The sequence below is a fragment of the Nymphalis io genome, chromosome 8 (genome assembly GCF_905147045.1).
Source record: "Nymphalis io chromosome 8, ilAglIoxx1.1, whole genome shotgun sequence".
Lineage (NCBI taxonomy): Eukaryota > Metazoa > Arthropoda > Insecta > Lepidoptera > Nymphalidae > Nymphalis > Nymphalis io.
In genome coordinates, this window is record NC_065895.1 from 5,627,650 (window position 1) to 5,649,431 (window position 21,782).

Here is a 21,782-nt window from a genome sequence, read left to right on the forward strand (position 1 = left end):
TAAGTGTTGTACTGAACAATTTGACAAAAAAAAATATGAAAAAAGTTTTAATAGTCGAATGATACTCGCCTTTTTCAAGTACATTTCATATAATACACTGCTTTTGAAGATAACGTTCAGCTTAGTAGACTTAATTTTTTTTTAAATTACACTTTATATTAATCATATTTCCTATTGACCCATAACATCAAATATCTTGATAACTGTTCATTATCATTGTTTCATTTTTAAATACTTTTTCTGACTATACTTACGCTATTGGGCGTAAAATGTAAGTTTAAAAAAGAGCAAAAGTTATGTACTTGCAATAATAGACAATATGTTGATATACTTTTAATATTTATTTTAGGCAGGCTAAATAGTAAATGGGCCAAGAGAGACTGCAAGCAAATAATCGGGCCTGCACAATGTCAATTATGTATGTAAAATAAACAGAACATTTTCTTACGTAGGAAGAATAATTTGTAAGTAAAAAAATATAAAACTAAGCTTCAGAGTTCAAAAAGGTTTTCAGCGAGCAGTATTGGTTTTATTGTAACAAATTAAGCCGAAATGTATAATTTGAAATAAGAAATAAAATCTCTCGGTTTTAATTAAGCTGGTCGTAGACAAGGTACTCATTACCTACTTCAAAATTTTATTATTACTCATGTAATAGTAAAAATTGCATCCATTTTAATAACTCTTTAAATGCTTGGGAAATAAATACAATAACACATAGATAATACTTATTTATTTAAGGTACAGATGGCCGATCGTAATGATTATAATCTCTAAAATTATACAAAACGATACCCCACTTGAACGAACATGTATATGCACAGACTATAGGCACGCATATGCAAACTATACATTTGCAAAATTTAATTTTAAATTTGTTCATAATATAATAACAATACAAAGTCGTTAAATCATATTGAATATAATTATAAAATTGAACTAGGTGATTGTTTAACTCTTCTATTTACATGAGAAATATTTATAAAACTTAGTTTTATACTAAAAAAAAAAATCCAATAATATCACCATAATGAACCGGTATTTAATATATCAATTAATTACAACGATAATATCACAATTATGAGAAAAAATAAAGCACAAAGCAAATAATGTATTGAATTATAATTATCGTGGTTTTTTTTTGCATTTATAATTAATTTAATTTATTAATATATCCATGGACACAAATAATAGCTAGCATTGAATCATTCGAACTCAGTCATTTTAAAGTAAACATAATAAATTTTATTGTTTTTGTTACAGCTTATCTTATAAACTAGTCGACATTTTAAAGCTTCTTTGATTTCTGGACTTAAACGCGGAATTAAGTAGGAATGTATGTAATATACATAGTTTATAGCCTAACATTCAATTGCTTAAAATTAATATGAAAAATATTTACATATTCCTTGCTTAATGTAAGTTAAATTTCAATATCCTTTTGTGAACAATATTTTTGTCCCAAAACAAATATATATAGAATAGTTACAGCTAAATAGATATCTCATAAAAAAAGAACCAGAAAATAAAAATTGGATTAAGTCGCAGAAAGACCCCTGAGTATCAGATAACCTTCCACTTTTTGACTTTTATGCACATTAAATTTATTTACGTATATATAATTAAGACTAATTAAAAAATAATTTTTGCTTCGACCTGTGAGGCAGGGACCTGAAAAGCTTATTTATCATGTACATATGTGTGGAGTGTTACACCTTCTGATTAAGTATCGAGTGTATGGTATGGTTTGGTGAGATGAGGTCGTTGAACCTTAACTTAAATTATAAAGTAAGATTATTTATTTACACAACTGAGATTGTTAATAATAATGTTACGTGGAGCGACAGGTAGCAGTCTTTGCAATCACTCGCCAAGACCTCGAACAGCTTACCGAGGTTTAATTGGTATGCTTTATTTATTGAGGTTTTAGTATATATTTTTTCAAACGAATATGCTCTTGGTAATATGAATATGAAGTTATGTGGTAGAAGGGAATTGCAAGTTTGTTACGTGAACTGAGAGATTGTTTTTTTTTTATTAAAATTAAAGTAAAAAAAAATACATTATAAGACCACCATATTAAAATGGCAATTGAAATATTTCAAATTGAGGATAATGAGAATATAGTGGGCTAGTTTATTTTTGAACCTCTAAAATTTTATATTAAGAGTACTCGTTAAACTCCTTACCAGGGTGACGTCTAGACAGTTCGCAATAATCACCACTGCATGTTCAAATTGACTTTTTGAGACTTTTATAAAAAGAATAAGTTATTTTAATTTTAATAATCATTTTAAATTTATCACAAGAGGTAGGAGTTTAATATTAGCAAGTAAGTTTATTTAATAATAAGGCTTGTGAACAAAGTTAGATTTCATAATTCGTGAACATTTTTACTGCCTGCGAAAAAAATAATATCGTGAGCTAGTTTTAACTATTATTTAAATTTAAGAATATATACATATTTAGTACTTAATTGTATTCATTTCAAATACATAAAAACTAAAACGATACGAATAAAAATATTATAAAAAAGAAACGAGTCTTTATAAGAACAGAACCGGAATAAATTAAAATTAGTCATTGAAAAGTTTGTTAAATATATCGTGGGATAAAAAAAAATATAAACAAGTTCCATACAATGGTTAATAGAAAATCGTAAATCATAAGCTTGAAATGACGCGTTTATTTAAAATTTATATTAACTTTATGGTAAATTTGTAAAAATGATTTATTGATGTGGCAACATTTTTCTTGGTAGCACGATTTAAAATTAAATTCAAGTTTTAATTTACCGATAACCAAATATATTTTACCCTTCAATTATTTAAAATTTTAATTATTTTGTAACAATTTTTATATATATTTTTTTACTACCTGTAATTATTATAAAAGAAATTATATATTTATATATTATAAAAACACACACTTTGTCTCTCGTGTGTTTTTTTTTTTTGCAATTCCAAAAACAATTCTATTCTATACTAAGAACGAGTTGTATTGCGTTGTTTATTCACTCATTTTCCTCTTGACATCTAGTGACGTCAAACGACATCTGACGTTTAGTTGTATATACTAAAAACTTACGATAGAAAAATAAAAAAGCTACCATCAATAAAATGGCACCAGGTAACAATGTTTTTATATTCAATTCCAAATCTAATTTAAGCACTTCGTGAACATTAAAAGTTACTATAGTATAAACAAACTGTACTATAGTTTTATAAGTCGCTAGTATTGCTAGAGAATAAATTAATTGTCTTTCGACATATGTAAAATGTTTAATAAAAAATGATTCTATGTTTATTTATATGTACCAAAAATTATTTTAGATTACAACAGTAAAAATATCTATAAAAACCGGCCGTAAAATTGTCTATGACTATATATACGTTTACAAATATTTGTAAACAAGAATTTCATCGGTTACGTCTACTGTGCCCTAATATTTCAAAGTTCCTAATTGCTATTCAATTCCTAAATCGTTTCCATTAAATGATATCATTTATTTGTACCTAAGCATGTAAAGGAATAAATTGGTGGTCCGTAGCGCTTCTAATTTTGCAATACTTATAATGTACTTCATAGCCTAGTCGATATTTACAAGACGAGTCCGACTGTAGTACTAACAGTTGGATATATTTCAATAGTTATTTAATATGACGACATTATAATACAACATTTTATGACACGGAATCTTCTAACAAACATATTCCAATATTTGGAGTCTTCCGATGCGAATGCTCATCATACATATGTGTACAAAGCATCGGATCTCGGAAGATAATGTCCACCGCTATCAGCTCACGAGTCCAGTGCTCAGTGGTAGTGCGACAGCTTCCCGGGTCTTCTCGGCGGAGCGCTTTCGTACTCGTAATAGTTGGACTGCGGTCGGATGCCGCTCTCTTTGCAAGACCGCTGGGAATGATAACCGCCCGCTCCAGTTCGCCGACTGTAGAGAAATAGTATTGTTATATATGATTTTTTTAAATAAATGCAACAAAAGTTATTACGGGTATTTTTTTATTTTATTTTTATTTTATTTATTTTAAGGACCACTAGTAGCTACTACATGTTTTAATGACAAATGTAAAACAATTTAGTGAAAATAGCTAACATGTGAAGCTTTTTAAAGTAGCCACAACAATTACAATATTTGTTTTAAAAATACATTAACACATAATTATAGCATTAAGGGTATGTTTAAATACATACAATTTTAATCATACTAATCTAGAACGAAAAATATAATAAGATTAAAATGTAGACTTAAATTTCTTATCATCATCATAATTCGTTTTTTTTTTAATATCAAACTTTCATATTAAAACTACTTCATCATACTCACTACTTACTAATTAGTGATTTAATAAGAAATAACTATTATTCATGCTTCTGAAAAGTAGCAAAAAATAAAGCCATTCTCATTTTTCTGTCTATGCAAAATGACACAGGATTCTTGCAAACGTATATTATATATACATATTTGGATAGAAAATGAGATAGCCATCTTATCTAGCAGTAAGTGAGACAAGGGCATTACGACAATTTATGAACGCTAAATTAGCTCAAGACAGTCAAGACTAGCAATTAGTGTGGCGTTGCGAAACACTTGCATCTTACCGTCCCACCGACACGGAGCAGGAAACAAAGTGTGTGGTTAACTCATTTAGTACTTTATGCGTAAATACTTATTCAAGTTAAGGTCAAGTGTGTATTTTACGAAGTAACCTAGTGGACACAGTAAAATCTTTCTTATAAATTATTATTATCGTCAATCTTAACTAAGGAAATTAGATACATTCCCGGGATGTAGTACTGTTCAGGTGCTCAATTTGTGTATAAATAAAAATGTAATTCTTGTTAATGAAGGAAAACATCGTATGTTGGATTGATACTACTATTAGTATGTAAGCTAGAAGCCTCTTCTCCCTCAGGAGTAGTGTCTTCGCCCAACCATGTAACATTTAGGAACAATTACTTTTGTACTGTATACTGTGTCAAAGCATCGTGCAATTTAATTTCTGCTACGTATGGTATTAAATACTATGTCTAGATCATATGTATTTTTTATCTAAAATATGATTCACGTATTTGACCGTTATCCGTAACAATTTAATATAATGTAATGCTTCGAAATGCTCTTTGACATTTACAACCCATTAGCTGAACTTTACCCATATGCTATAGTACATAAGACCTGTTTTATCAAGAATCGTAAGCGGTTGCGTAATTGAAAACTTTATTGACGTTTTTGTTAATAACAAAAATTATATAACTTAATAATATTTCCGTTATTAATTGACTTTAGAGGTGGAAGAAACATGACGCATTAAACGAAAATATGTATTTTTAAAGCGTATATTTGAAGTAGCTTATACACAAGAAATTCCATTGGTCGGTACTTTAGAAGGAAGAGCTAACACGTATCGCGCGCCTATTTCAGTTTATATTCAACCAAGTATCAAAGTGGTGACGTTAAAACGTGTGCCAAGCATCAATTATAAAAACCGTTCAATTCTCACTAGTATTGCTAAGTCAGTGGAGATTTTTCATTCATTAATCGGTAAATAAATTATTGCTGTTCGTCTTTTTTTAACGAATTTATGATTACATTTACGTTTAACTACTACGATAAATTGGTATTAGAGTTATGATCAAGCATATTTACGTTACAATGTCGTTTTTTTATGTTATAGTTTAGGACGGACAAATGGGCCACCTGATGGTAAGTGGTCACCACAGCCCAGACATTGGCGATGCAAGAAATATTAATCATTCCTTACATTCCAATGCGTCACCAACCTTAGGCCTGTAGTTGAACTGGCTCATTCGCCCTTTAAACTGGAATGCAACAATACTAAGTACTATTGTTGAGTGGGTGGTATTACCCAGACAAGCTTGCAAAAATCCCTACCCCAAAGGAGACTTTTAGATAGTATAATGAAAAATGGGAATTAAGAGTATTGTTTATTTTCTTGTATAATTTAATATTAATTTGTTTTACCAAACATTTGTAGCTAGAATGTATTTAATTTAAGACCCGAGCCGCTAGTTTATTAAATAATTTAAATTATGTTATTAAACTTACTGTATTGATAAAATGTTTTAATTGATATTTTATGAATATATTTTCCTTAAAAATACATAAAGAATCAGGTAAGGCTTAGTAGTAACGTGAATTAAGACTAATTATGTTTACGGCCGTTTTTATTTCTATACAGTCTATTATATATTTTGTATGGTTTGAACCAATTATATATGGGCCCAATTTGCGGTCAACGGAAATGCGCACTTTTAAAGTTAGTCACACTTACACAGGGCCGTCTTTAATCTAATGGAGGCCCTGGGCAAATTAGGATAATGGGACCCTTATGACCGTGACATTGAAATATTTTTTTTCGGTAATAAATATCGGTTATCGTTTGGTGTTATGGCAGGGACTAGGGACGCCTGTCGATGACGGGGTCCTGGGCACATGACCAGAGTGCCCAGTGGGAAAGAGGGGCCTGCACATCCACATCTATTCTAGCGCCAGTGTTCCGATTTGAAGAGTGAGTTAGCCATTATAACTACAGGCACGAGAGAAATGGCATCTTACGATTAGTTCCCAAGTTTGATGGCGCGTAGGCGATAACAGGAATTGTTAATATTTCTTACGATGCCATAGTCTATGACCGCTTGCTATCAGGCGAGCCATTTTCTCGCCAGCCTACCTATTTTATAAAAATAATAATATTAACTATATTACTTCCTTTACAGTCTGTTTAGTAATAAGCAACTTTATTTTCATGAGAACATAATTATTATTAGTTTTTGCAGTAAAATCCATAAAAACTGAATTTTGCCTTTATTAACCCAGTCCTGCTTTGTGAAATTACAATTAAAAATAATTAATCTAAAAAACAAGAGTTTTTGTTTCAACCATAGTTTATTAAAAATGAAGTATAAAAACATTAAAAAAATCTAAGATTTTAATTGTATCCTTATCATAAAAATAATTTAAAACGAAAATTAATAGACAAGATTAATATAAATGAAACCATGGTTTTTTTTTCCTATGTAACATTAAAACATGTTTTGCAATGTGTATTGCTTATACCAATCTCCGTAACAGTAAGCTGCATTTGGCCGCTATCGACATGATACGTTTGTATATCGATAATTTATTATTAATATAGTTTATAACGTATAATTTTTAATATATTTTATAACGTAATGCAAATTAATTTATTTAATTATAATATTTCTTGCTGGTTTGAATTTCCTGTGTTTTAAATATCTATTGCGAGTGCGTTGTCCTCGCGGGTGATTACGAAATGGCCTTGGCGCGCTAAGTCAATGCATTTTATCCTATCACTTATCTTTATCTTAATTTTAATTTCTGTGAACGATTAATAACCCATTTAAGATACTAAAACACATATTATCATAATATACTTTAAATGAAAAAACTCATCTCGTATTTCTACAGAAAATGTATAAAAAGATGACTATCTCGTCCATACCACACCCAGTTAATGGATTGTAATGAAATAAAAGGTTTTTTTTTATTCTGTTTTATTAACAATCATCAGCATAATCCAAGCCTTAATGAATTGAAGATAATTGTAGTAAAAGTCCTAAACTTTAATCAGAGACGAAAGTAATTAAGCTAAATAGGCAAAATTAAAAATAATGTGAAATTTAGATATTACGGATTTTATTGTTTCTCGAGAATTATTTTTTGTTTGTTATTCAGTAAATGGTCTATCCGCTACATATATGGTACTATCAATCACTCCAACAGTGCAAAAATCTTGTATTTAATATTGAGAATCTATTAGAATGTGTCAGAATAGGTTACTCAATGGGTCGCAGCCGGCCTAATGGGACACAGGATATTAAGTAGTACCCATAAACATTCCCACAGGTACTTGTTGTGTGTAAAATGAGTGGCTCTTTATTGGGTGGTGTTGGTAATTGCTCATTCCAACATGATCAACACTGCTGGTGACTCGCCACTTGAGGAATAGTCATGAGAAAAATTGCTTTTTTCGTAAGAAATACAAATACTTTTTGTCGAGCACATTAATTTTCGAATGATGTGCAGTTGCAGGTGACCATATGCGGTGGTAGTCACTATCCATCAGGTGAGCCCCCTGCGGATCTCCTACAGGTCAGTAGGATGTCGGCGCGTAACGTTCCGTCGGTACCTGTCGTGCTGCGCGTGCGCGCCGCGCCGCACCTGCCCGATCTGCACCTCGCTCAGCTTCTCGCGCCGCCAGCTGCGAGCCACGCGGACACACTTATGAGAAACTACGCGACATTGCACTCGAAAATTTGAATATTTAAACGATACTCGCATCAGAATAGTGAACATTACTCTATTTTGCTTAAATACTTTTTATCGATTTTATAGCTATAAACTTTAGTTTAAAACATGTATATATGACAAAAAGGCCCCTTGCAGTGAAAATTGCGTTTCGGTGAGTGAATTATGTCTATTGTAATAAACCTGTTTGTTTTATGTGAATTATAGTATCAAAAAAAACCCTGTCCAACCCAAAAGCGCATAGGTATATCTTAATGTCACGACTAAATAAAATATCAAAAAATAAATATTTATTAATGTAAAAATGTTGTTTTAATTTAAACTGCACATTTTAGTGCCCAAATTCCTCAACATCAAGCTTTTTTTTAAATGTGAAAACATCAAAGTCGGCAGGCGGCACCTTTGAAATACCACTGGCACGTGTAAGGGCATACTCACACTAAGCTCAGAGTCGATTGGTGCGGCATATTGTCTGCCGACTAAATAAAAAAGCCACAAATCACCTAGCTAACACTCTCAATAAGCGGTTTGAGCTACTGAAATATTAACGCGTAATTTATTTATTTTCTTTGTTAATAACTTTTTCAGGGAAACGTAGTGATTTTACACTTGTAAGTCAATTTTTTTCTTAACACAATCAAGTTTTTAACTATAACAATAACCCTACAGTTTATAAAAGACTAAGAAGAAATAAAAACACACTTAATGAACGTAATGTGAAAATGCCCTAAACTAACACGATACTGCAATAAGTTACTTTATTTATTTTATTACTTTTCGTTCGCACAAATGTGCTAATGTGCTACAACGCGTCCGTGCCAACTATGTGCAACGGTGTCCGACCTGTATCGCTGTTGGTGGTAACATGGATCAACATCTTTGCCACAGCCATCGCATTGGCATCCTTATCAAATGATTTGACACACGAACTCGGACACATAACAAACCGATTAACAGCATCTGATAACCAGAACCTGGGATCAACTGACGTCATGACCTCATGTCCTCGCTACCCGATAGTGAGTACCTACCGAGCGCTGTCGCCTGCGCCTGTCACCATATGATTTTCCCCATTAATTAAATTTTGTTCAGCTTAATTTTTGTGCTTAGTATTTTAAAAATGATAACTCAAGTTACCTAATAACCACTTTAAAGGTCAAACAGGGTTTTTTTATACTCACTGCAAGTAATACATAAAAAACATCTATGTGTATACAGTATTAAGAGCCGAGATGGCCCAGTGGTAAGAACATGTGAATCTTAACCAATGATCGTGGGTTCAAACCCGGGCAAGCACCACTGAATTTTCGTGTGCTTAATTTGTGATTATAATTCATCTCGTGCTTTACGGTGAAGGAAAACATCGTGAGGAAACCTGCATGTGTCTAATTTCACTGAAACTCTGCCACATGTGTATTCCACCAACCCGCATTGGAGCAGCGTGGTGGAATAAGCTCCAAACCTTCTCCTCAAAAAGAGGAGAGGAGGCCTTTAGCCCAGCAGTGGGACATTCACAGGCTGTTACGGTATACACTATAATCATTTTCATATAAGTATATGCTTTAATTTCGAGTACTTTATTATTTAATATTTATATAATAACATTGTATTTATTGTGCCTGTATTATAGTAAGTGTTACCACTAAATTGCTCGTTTTTTTTTTCATTTAGATTTAATAGCAATAGGATAAAATGTATTGTCTTGGATGTTCTTATTGGTTTGGATTATCGATTACTAGGTTTATCTCACGGTCTCCTGTACCCAAATGATCTTGATTTGATTTAAAAATAAAAAAGATTTCTAAATGGGCAATATTTGTAATATCAAGTCTAACGGTACACGAGCCGGCTAGCGATGTGAAAAACTTAGATTCGATGCTGATGCCCAAGAACAATTGTCACCATCTCTCTCAACACAAACTTTATAATTGAATGTTAAAATAGTAAATATAATTATTCTAAGATAGTAATATTAATCTATTCAAAAACTCATTGTTTTCTAACAATGGTTGCACATATTTTTTAAAGTTTACATAAATAATTAATTATATAATTTTGTCTACCTTTGTTTTAGAGCTATTGCCGAGTTTTGTGGGAAAACATGATACTATGGCTGGCAATAACTTATATATTATTATATTATATTAGATTCAGGCTACTTTGTTATTATTGTAATATTTAAAAATAAAAATATCTTTGATCAATAAATAAATTAAACTCACTTCAAGTTTTGTTGTATTTCTTCATAATTCACGTAGTGTCCAGTCGGACCCCAAGCGTTTTCCATCACCTGTTATATAAGGAATAATTAAATTATAACAATTATATATTATAAACATATACAGAACACCGTGTAGGCCGGCTATGAGCCGAGATGATCCAATGGTAAGAACGCGTGAATCTTAACCGATGATTGTGGGTTCAAACCCCGGCAAGCACCACTGAATTTTGTAGGTGAAGGAAAACATCGTGAGGAAACCTGCATGTGTCTAATTTCACTGAAATTCTGCCACACGTGTATTCCACCAACCCGCATTGGAGCAGCGTGGTGGAATAAGCTCCAAACCTTCTCCTCAAAAAGAGGAAAGGAGGCCTTTAGCCCAGCAGTGGGACATTCACAGGCAGTTACGGTACGGTACGGTATACAGAACACAGTCAGGACTGATGTACCGATTATGCAAAGTAAACAATAAAACTTTGTTTAAAAGATAATCTTCAAAAATCTTCTTGTTTATAATCGTATTATTTATTTAATTAATTTATGTATTTATAATTATAATAAAATGTTTGAAAATAAATTATTGAAAAAATCCTCTACTAGTCTAATCCAATTGATACAGCATGAAAGATGAGCAAACTTTTGATATAATCAATATGATAATTCGAAAGCTCTTTTATTTTATGTACTTAAAAAAAACAATCTTATAATTTAAATATTGTAAAATCTATTTTTTCTGTCCGGTGTTATTGGTTTTATCATCATTTAATAAACTCAAGGTGTTCGTGTACTTACGTGCGCGTGCGCGGGCGCCGTGCGTCGCTCCGAGCCGCCGCGCGCCTCCCTGCGACAGCACGTCACACATTAGTACCGCTACACCGCGGTTGATTCAAAAACATTCTAAATTCAAAAAAAATTTATTGCGAACTTGGGTTTACAAAAGGCTTTTCTATCATTTATAGGCCAACGTTTGACCATTACCTTTCCTATTGTACAGCATCGACACAGTCTAGGATGTAGCACACTCGCCTTGAAGAAACCTGTTTACTCATTTCTAACCATTTGAAGACAAAATTTGTTAAAAGTATAAAGTAGAATCAGTCACATTTACCTTTCTTGTTTACATATAAATATTGTAATTTATTATTGAAACATAATTAATTTGCTTACTATTTTAATTAACAAAAAATACTCTTATATTAAATTACCATTATCATTCGTCAGTAGTTAAAATAAAATAAATTAAAAATCAAATCAAAGCAATAAAACGAGAACCATGTCAATATGAATAGATTACATGTAACTCGAAATAATTAATGGAATACTTATAATAATAATGTCCTCCTGACCGATTTCGACCACGGCGGCCTATCTCAAAAGAGATTAGCCAACTACGCAAGTGTGTGCGCAAACACAGGTGCACTCTCTGTTCCCTAACACTAATAATCCGATGGGAATTCGATTTTTTTTAAATTAAAATGATTCTTTATGAAATATACAATACCTAGCCGGTTGAGCTGGTTCCGCTTCGTTCGACCGTTCATCTTTTCTGTGCCTCTCCAGCGCTTCCCGTGACAACGATTTCTCCGACGACCGTCCCGGCTGCGCTCTACCATATAAATCAGCTTCAGTCTTTTTATGTGGCTTGCCGATTCTGTAATAAAAATATAGATACGTTACTTGAAAATTATTATGGAAACATATTTTCTTATATTAGCAAAACCCACGACTTTGCCAACGTGCAATTTGTAACGAAAATCCTTAAAATCTGTCATTTTAATGTACATAATGTCAATTTCAGTTATACATACAAAATATCTTAATTATTCGATGCCTAAATTAAAAAAGAATGATTGTTTGTTTAAACCAACATAATCATTTTTTAACCCGCAAATAGCGATAATAACCTAAAAATAAGCAGTTTTTTTTATTACAGACAACGCTTTATTTATATAATGATAAATTTATACCAGAACATTGTACATACCTGAACATTGTAGATAAGGATTTAAGAAGTGAAGGTTTCTTGTGTGATAGCGACGATTGTTGCGGTGATCCCCGTACTATAGTATCAGGGGCAGCATTGTCGTCAGTCAGCCAGTGTTTCAGCGCTACAATAATATAATCCATTTTTATAATAATAGCTAGTACACTTATAATATAGGAACAAAGTTGAAATAAATTTTAAGCTGAAGCTTAATAATAATTCATTAAAACTATTGTGTATTAATTTACAGCGACATCATTGGAAATTAATATTAAGTGAGTTGTATCTGTATTAGGAACAAAAGGACTAATTTCCATATATTTTAATGTGACGCGTAAAATATTAGCGTTATTCTCGTATTGGATAATGAGAATAGAGATAGATAATTGATATGTCTAAAAATAATGTTTATTAATTATCTACCAAAATTATTTATTTTTTTACCAAAACAAACTCTACAACTTACGTGGGTGAGCTCGTGCATAGATAGGTTCGTTGCGGATTGGGTTTCTTTGAGTTTCCTGTATCGCTGTCTGAAGAGATTCTAAACTTGACGATTTCCGCATTCCAAGCGATGGACCCACTTGCATGGCTGTAAGTGAAAGTTTATGATAAAATAAGTTGAAAATACTCGATTGACCTAAAGCATATAGCACGATTTATCACGAACTTATTTGTATTAAAACATGCGACGACTTAAATAATCGATTTAAGTCGTCGCATGTTTTAATACAAATAAGTTCGTGACTAACTCGTTGGACTTTTGGCTAAATACAAGGCCACAGATCCCGAAGTTCTCGGTTCAAATCCTAGATCGGACTACTAAGCAGTTTGCAGTAGCAATACGGAGTCTGGAAGTTGTGTGCTGCGCCTGATCTCTCTCCAATCTTATCGAATTGCCGTCCCATCGGATTATAAGAGTGAGAAAATAAAGAGTGCACGTATGTTTATGCACACACTCGTGCACTATAAAACATGTCCTGCGCAGTTGGCTAATCGGTCAGCAGGACTAAGATGATAATGCATCCAATTAAAGACACGCAGTGACAGATGGTAGCGCAGGCACTAGTACCGGTGAGCGCCTTGTTCTCCTTGATCTTGCGGTAGGTGCCGGTGGCGCGCGCGTCGAGCGCGGCGTGGCGCTTCTCCGACATGGAGCGCCGCCCCACCGCGTCGCGGCTGAAGGCGCCGCCGCACTCGCTGCCAGACTCGCCCGCCGTGCTGCCCCTGCCACGACCACACTCGTTTGAGTCCATTGACTAAGTTAATTTTTTTTTTTAATAGAATAAGAAGGCGGACGATCATATGGGCCACCTGATGGTAAGTGGTCACCAAACGCCCTTAGACATTGGCATTGTAAGAAATGTCAACCATCGCTTACATAGCCAATGCGTCACCGACCTTGGAAACTAAGGTTTTATGTAACTTGTGCCTGTAATTACACTGGCTCACTCACCCTTCTAACCGGATCACAACCATAACAAGTACAGCTGTTTTGCGGTAGAATAACTGATGAGTGGGTGACCTACCCAGACGAGCTTGAACAAAGCTCTACCACCAGTTAATCAAATTTTATAAAAATGGCGAGTCCACAAGTTAAGTTCTTGGTAATATTATACATTCAAAAAGGTCTTTGACTATTTACGGATATCGAGCCTGCTCACCTCGTCGTACCGTAATCCTCTTCGATGATAACGTTGTGATGCGCGGGAGGAGACCTCGACATGTGAACGTGTCCCAGGTTCTGCCTGTAGTGGTGGCCGTTCGCGACCGGGGCGTCCACTTGCGTCGCCATGTAGTAGCTCTCGTTGCGCAGGCCCGTCAGCCGATCTATGACGGGGTTCCATCCGTCCAGGCGGCTCCACTCGAAGCTGTCTCTTTTGCTGTCGTGTGGGATCGTTTCCTTGTCCCTCTCTAAGTAGCCTTTGCTGTCGTCCGACTGATTCGACACCCAACTATTATTATTATTAATAGTAATAATGGAGGCGTGTTTCTTGCTATTTCTTCCGTCGTGGTGGTCGAAACCTTCTTTACTGGTTTCGACTTTCTGACTGTAATCCAGCGGTTTATTCTCCTTGTCGTGCGACGTGTTATATATAACCGTGTTAAAGTTTTGAGAATTACTGTTTTCGTTTGAATTCGTGGTGTCGTTACCGTTCGGTGGCGTGTCGTCCTTCCACCTCGCTAAGCTATCCATGCTATCTGTAATGAAAAAAATATATGTTGCAACTCAAAATACTTTAAAAGAAAAACATTGTTACATCAATTTTAAAAATTATATATCTTAAAATGGTACTAACCCGTCCTCCTGGCGATAGTGAGAGATATGCTACCATGTACGTTAGGCCTTGAATGTAAAAGCGCCCGCCGAAGAGTCTCCATCGCCTCTGAGTTCGACTGACCGACCAACGTTACGCCGTTCACACTGAGAAGCTGGTCGTTTGTGTGTAATCTACAACATTTTAATTCAAATAGACTTTTGTATTAAAACTTATTATTCTCATATATTTTACTATGAATGGTACGAAGGGTTTTGGTCAAAGTCGAATTCACCTCATGACGTAGATAATTTACGTCTTACCGAGGAGAGCTGGACACCCAAGCCGAGATGGCCTGTGGTAAGAACGAATCTTAACCGATGATCGTAGGTTCAAACCCGGGCAAGCACCACTGAATGTTCATTTACTTAATTTGTGTTTATAATTCATCTTGTGCTTTACGGTGAAGGAAAACATCGTGAGGAAACCTGCATGTGTCTAATTTCATTGAAATTCTGCCACATGTGTATTCTACCAACCAGCATTGGAGCAGCGTGGTGGAATAAGCTCCAAACCTTCTCCTCAAAAGGGAGAGAAGGCCTTAGCCCAGCAGTGGGACCTTAACAAGCTGTTACTATAATATTATCTGAACTGTACGAAGGGAAATGGTATGGTGGACCATCTGATGGTCATTGTACTTTATATTGTTTGTCATTTGGGGGTAAAATAACAGACTTGCACTAAACTACAGAGACTTGCACTAAACAAGTATACTATTAGTATTTTAGAAAACAAAACAAATTCTAATACAGATTAATGTTAATACTAATTGGCAGCAGTAGGTGTTTTACCTTCCATCCCTGGACGCGGCACCACCATGAAGTACAGATTTAATGAAAATACCCAAATCGTGGGGGTCTGGTCCAACTGTCACTTTTCCCTTTACGCTGATACCGAGTCCAGCTTTTTCAGAATCGTGGACTGGCACGTCTAGTCTTAGGATTAGGCGGTTACGCAGACCTAGTAACTGAAGAAAAAAATAATTACTTCCAAATTTTTTAATACATATACTAAATGTTATAATATATATTATATAAAGAACACAATTTACTTACAGAATTTGAAGAAGAGTTCAAAGCCTCTTGTAGAGCACTGTCTACCGAATGGTCCTTCAATAGATCATCCTTCGACGAGCTTTTTGGTATTCTTCCTCTCACTGAGTTATTGTTGCCGTGGTTTATGGCGTTCACCATACTCGAAACGCGACCATTTTCAGGTTTGGCGTCAATTGGCTTCGATTGTGTACTCTGTGCAGGCCCTATCGGTTTTTCCGTATACTTGGTTGGACTTTGTTGAGGTTCCACCCTCTGTAAACATTAAATAAATAAATATTAGTTTTAGGCAAATATTATTCTACTTCACCCGACTAAAAAGTATTTCGTTTAAATAGATATTTTTTTTTATAGAATAGGTAGGCAGACCTATGTGCCATAGGTTGTTAAATGGCACATAGGTACTTGCCATTACAACCGCCTATAGACATCGCCAATGCGCCACCAACTTTGGCAACTGAGGTATTATATTCCTCGTGCCTGTATTTAGTGAGGCAGTGGCCTCACTTACCCTTCAAACTGGAACATAACAAAACTAAGTACTGATGTTTTGCGATAGTGGATCTGATGAGTGGGTGGTATGTACCCAGATGGGTCGCACGAAGCTCTACCCAGCCCAGTAAGACCCGAGTGAGTGGGTCGCACAATAGTCCGTCCGTACCTGCGTGCGCGCGCGCTCCACCACCAGCTCGACGGCGGCGTCGGGCGGCGTGGCGCGCAGCAGCGCCACCACCTGCTGCTGCGTGCGGCCCGCCACCGCCACGCGGTTCACGGACACCAGCCGGTCGCCCGCGCGCAGCCGCCCGTCCGACACCGCCGCGCCCTGCCGCCGTGGAACATTGTAATCATCTTTATTTGTAATACCATTGGGTGCAGCACTTGCTCGGCAATTTTGACAACTCCATTTCAGCATCGAGCACGGGGGCAAATTATGAAAACAAATTCAGTTGCACATAATTCAGTAGCTTGGCAGGATTTTAACTTATGAACAATGAGCCTATTCCAGTAGGAAAGGGTAAATATAAGCAACCATAGATTCGATATGCTAATGACTCTTTTAATTATGGACTACAAACAGTTCTGGATTATGTATCTGTATTTATTAAAGAACAATTAGATTCACATATGTAAAATAACAATTTCCATTGAAGAAAGTTCAAAAATAAAGAATTTACATCCAAACTTTTATCCTCTTTATCTGAACCTGAGGAGTTTAAATTTTCAAAAATCCATCCTCATTGCTAATTTACTGTGTAAAAGGGACCCTTATACAAATTTTCAAGGCACTACGTCCCCATTAGTTTGAGCTGTGCGTTGATATATCTGTCAGTCAGTCATTTTTATAATGTCAAAGTGATTTATTTGTCTTTACTTCTCATGTGATTGCAATAAGCTGTGTGCTAAAATGAATGCATCTTTTCAATAATAATAAATTAATTAATTAATTTTTAAGCTTAATATAATTTCAGTTATAATCACCTTTGGTAAAATATTCTTAATATAAATAGGACAATGCCCTCCTGTAGGATTATCCCTTGTGGTGATAGTGAACCCTAGCCCCTTTTCCCCCTTGATCAGGGTGACGGTCACAGTCTGCATAGCTTTCGATACTGGTTTGCTACTCGGACTGACAGGCACCTCCATATCCGATATGGCCCTTTCGCTATTTCCTGGTAAAGAAAATATTAAGTTAATTATATATCCTACAATATATTTTAAAGATCTTTATTTTCCATAAAAGACAACGACACTTACATGGAAACAATAATTTAAAGTAAAGCTGAGTGACTGTTAGCTATTACAAGTTATTAACAAATTTAATATTCTTACTTTTAAAGTGGGCAATGAGCTCACAAATCCTAAAGTAGACGATAATTTATTATAAAGCTGTAAACAATATGTTCAATTTAAAAGTGAGAACAATAACTAGCTAAATAAAAAAAAACATATAAGAATAACTTTACATACAATCAGTCATATTATAATTACCTACTTGCTATTGTAAAGTAGTTGCTATAATACTGTAACAAACAGGCCATAACCTTACGAATCTTAAGGGATTTTGGCCGTTTGCATTTCTCATTTTCTATATCCATAATTGACTAACCTTCTGGAAGATCGAGAGGTCGTTCTTGAACAGGATGTACGTTGGCTACATTATTAACTCCAGACACCCATCTCAACATATCTTCGACTCTGTAGACAAATTCGTCGTTGATTTTAATACATAATATATATTTCTACTCACAGCAAATTAACACACAACACAAAAAAACACTAAAAATAATCATAAACAATGCACAATTATAAGAATTTATTTCTAACTCCGTTAAATACTCCTATTGTATCTGTTGTTGTAAAGGTCATAAGTAAATATTAAAATCTAATTTTAAGACTGTTAAAACTCATTCACTTATTACAGTATCTTTCTAGTTATAACTTTAAAGCTTTAGTTATGTTTTACATTATTTACAATTCGAGAGAATATATATGAATATATTACAAATACAATTAAATAATCACTTTCTGTGCTCTCCTTTTAAGTTTTTTTTTTATATAGAATAGGAAGGCGGACGAGTTTATGGGCCACCTGATGGTAAGTGGTCACCAACGCCCAAAGACATTGGCATTGTAAGAAATGTTAACCATCGCTTACATCACCAATGCGCCACCAACCTTGGGAACTAAGATGTTATGTCCCGTGTGCCTGTAATTACACTGGCTCACTCACCCTTCAAACCAGAACACAACACAGCTCTAACACCAGTAAATATATATACTATATATAATAATACTACTTCTCATTCGCTGAACAGTAGGGTAAATCTGTAGTCATTATTTTTACTGGACTTTGGGCCAACTTTGTTTATGTGTTTACTTTGGGTATGTGTAGGTACCACTCACTGATTATCATAGTTAATAAGTCATTACAAAAAAGTTTAAATGTCTCACAACAGTAATGTCTATTGGTGGAGATGACCACTTGCCCATCTGCATTTTTATCATGTAAATGTTAAAAAAAATTGAATATACCTATGGGTCTGATTGTTACTGGGAGGTGTATCTTGTCCTAATGGTTCTTTTCGAGCATCTCGAGGAAGGCTTTTACTTTCATATACCTGGACTCGCTCAGCTGCATCCAACCATACACCGCTTCTGTAATTATTTAAAAATAAGTATTATTTCTGAAACTCTTTATTTAAAAAAAAAACCTTCGAAATAGATATATATGTTTCAAAACCTTGAAGCATACGCTTCATGATAAGTATATGCTTATCATCGTGTTTTGCATGAAAATTAATTAGCTTTCAGATAAAACAGGTTATTGACAGCTACAATGTAATGTATCAATTAAGAATTCCTAGGTTTTATCAGCAGTGATGTAATCCCTTTTTGATAGGAGTAACGGAAGTCAAATTAAATTAATCACACACACATTTATCCATTTGGAAAAGTGTAGAATTCAAGATGATAAGACATTGGATTTTCTAAAAGTAACTAACACGGGTAATATAAAATATAAATACTGTATCAAGTTTGATTAAGAATTCATACATAATACTAAGTAAATAGATTAAAGCTTTGTTTTCGCCTGGCACGATTATATCCTAGAAGTTGAAATCAAGTTTTTTTTATAGAATGGTTAGGTTTTTTTATAGAATGAACAAATGAGCTACCTGATGGTAAGTGGTCACCACTGCCCATAGACATTGCCGTAGAAAGAAATGTTAACCATCGTTTACATCGCCAATGCGCCACCAACCTTGGGAACTAAAATGTTACGTCCCTTGTGCCAGTAATTACACTAGCTCACTCACCCTTTAAACCGGAACACAACAATACCAAGTACTGCTGTTTTGCGGTAGAATATCTGATGAGTAGGTAGTATCTACCCAGGCGAGCTTGCATATAACTCTACCACCAGTAAAAGGTCAATGCCAGAAAACACTTACATTATTAATTATACATAATATCAATATATATATACATAATATCAGGATATATACTCTTTATACAATCCAAAACTATGATGGTTATGATCAGAATTAATAGTAAACTCAAAAAGCCTGAACGGAGGGGTTATATTTATTCCCAATCATAACAATTAATAAAAAATGCTAGCTTATATATGTTTTTAGTTTTTGTTTTTTTTAAATTCAAGTCGTACCCAGGACCAGAGAACTGCATAGAAAGGCGGTTGGATTGTCGCTGGAAGTGTTGTCCCTGGCCAGGCGGCGGGTCGGGCGGCCGGCCGTCCAGGGGGTGCATCTTGTGCATCACTCGGCTCGTGTCGTCCCGACACACCACCGCCGCTGACCATCGTTTACTTTGATCTGAAACCTGAATTCAAAGGTCTTTAGAATATAAATTAGATAATTAAATATGTTAATTGTTTTTTTTTTAATTGAAACCAGGCCAAGTATAATAATTATTATAATATCGAAACGTCTAATTTCTAAGTAATAGAAAATAGTATGTGCTAACCTAATACTATAAATGCAAACGTGAGTTTGTTTGTTTGTAACGTTTTCACGTCTTAACCAATCAACCGATCATTATGTATACCGCTCTCCCTAATACGCGGATGAACTGCAGGCAGAAACTAGTGTTAGATATAAAAATGGCAGTGCCTATAAACTGAGAACGGTTACTTTATGGAGGCTTATACAATACCTATAAAACATATTAATTCAGATGTCTAACTACTATGGTCATCCTCGTACAATTGTAATCTGCATTTTACATTAGAATATGTCCTTGGGTGTGGAATTCATAGTTTAAGACTTTAAGATTTAGAAAATAATGAAACATCCGTACGTTTTATAAGACATGTTATACTCAGAGCCTGTATTATAGAAATAAAATTAATATATTGAGAATGATATTTTTCATTTTTAAGAGACTTCTAATATAGGACTAGGTTATATTCGACGCGTATATTTTAACTTTGTCTTATTATAAAATATACACAATTGTATGTAATTGTTATAATACTTTGTTATAATTGACGTCGGTCAATTATAACAAAATTTATTGTCGATTAAATACATTAAAATTAACTATATTTCTTCATCCTTTATTTATTAATATAAATGAAATATGAAAGTCGGTCAAGTTTATAAGTCTAAATCTACTAACATGTAATACACATATAAGCACATGATCTAGATTATACCTGTCTTTGCGGAGGCAATGTGTCTTGATGCAGTGAGGGCTCACTTCCGCGACGAACTTGTAAACCGTTAGCGCCGTCTTCCAAGTCCGCTATGCCAACTTCTACACATGAATCTGTATTTGGAACCCGCATACTTCCACCAACACCGCCACCGCCCTGTAATAAGAATAACAGCATTAGGTACTACAATTTAAGACCGAGACGTACTTTTTTTGTATTATTAATATCGGAAATTGGTAATACCGTAATAGTGAATCGATTTTCTTGGTTCTATTCAATGTTTTCTGTGGTTGCTGAGAACCACGAGTTATGTTTTTTACCCGTTTAAGATTTCTTTCAATCAATAATCATTTGAAACTAAACATGTTTTACGGTTATGATAAACCTAGCTAACATTATTTTAGTTACAGATTGTAAAAATACGGATATAACATTAAAAGCAATTTCATAATAATACAGTTTTCCAGTAAATTATATACTAACATTGCTTGGCTGCGCTAACGTGAATAATCCTGTTAGCCTACTTTACGCCCGTTATCTTTGTAACAAAAACACCTACGATGAGTTTTTGTCCTAATATGTGTATGCCGCTAGAATGTCTGTGTGTAGTGCTTACTGTGTTATTGAGTAAATATATTTTAATGAATTTCAAAATATAAATCAATTTGTTTTTACTTAATCTTATTTGTAAATTATTATTTATTTCTATAAATGCTT

The 21,782-nt window shown here is 34.1% G+C and overlaps 1 protein-coding gene across 6 annotated transcripts in view; it reads right to left on the reverse strand.

The window, feature by feature from the left end:
- Positions 1-718: 718 nt before the first annotated feature.
- The window catches only part of LOC126770284 (partitioning defective 3 homolog), a 55,609-nt gene continuing 34,545 nt past the window's right edge, over positions 719-21,782 (reverse strand). For 5 of the 6 annotated variants that reach the window (XM_050489606.1, XM_050489607.1, XM_050489608.1 and 2 more), the window contains 18 exons: positions 21,066-21,221; positions 20,058-20,230; positions 18,923-19,045; positions 17,997-18,085; positions 17,369-17,559; positions 16,551-16,712; positions 15,893-16,144; positions 15,629-15,804; positions 14,820-14,971; positions 14,184-14,721; positions 13,592-13,746; positions 12,986-13,111; positions 12,520-12,643; positions 12,037-12,186; positions 11,328-11,376; positions 10,537-10,604; positions 8,196-8,267; positions 719-3,952 (listed from right to left, as the gene is read on the reverse strand). In XM_050489606.1, the coding sequence (XP_050345563.1) occupies positions 3,820-3,952; positions 8,196-8,267; positions 10,537-10,604; positions 11,328-11,376; positions 12,037-12,186; positions 12,520-12,643; positions 12,986-13,111; positions 13,592-13,746; positions 14,184-14,721; positions 14,820-14,971; positions 15,629-15,804; positions 15,893-16,144; positions 16,551-16,712; positions 17,369-17,559; positions 17,997-18,085; positions 18,923-19,045; positions 20,058-20,230; positions 21,066-21,221 (2,889 nt within the window). In that variant the 3' untranslated portion in view covers positions 719-3,819. The remainder of the gene's footprint in view (positions 3,953-8,195; positions 8,268-10,536; positions 10,605-11,327; positions 11,377-12,036; positions 12,187-12,519; positions 12,644-12,985; positions 13,112-13,591; positions 13,747-14,183; positions 14,722-14,819; positions 14,972-15,628; positions 15,805-15,892; positions 16,145-16,550; positions 16,713-17,368; positions 17,560-17,996; positions 18,086-18,922; positions 19,046-20,057; positions 20,231-21,065; positions 21,222-21,782) is intronic. The other variant, XM_050489612.1, reaches the window with a different exon arrangement.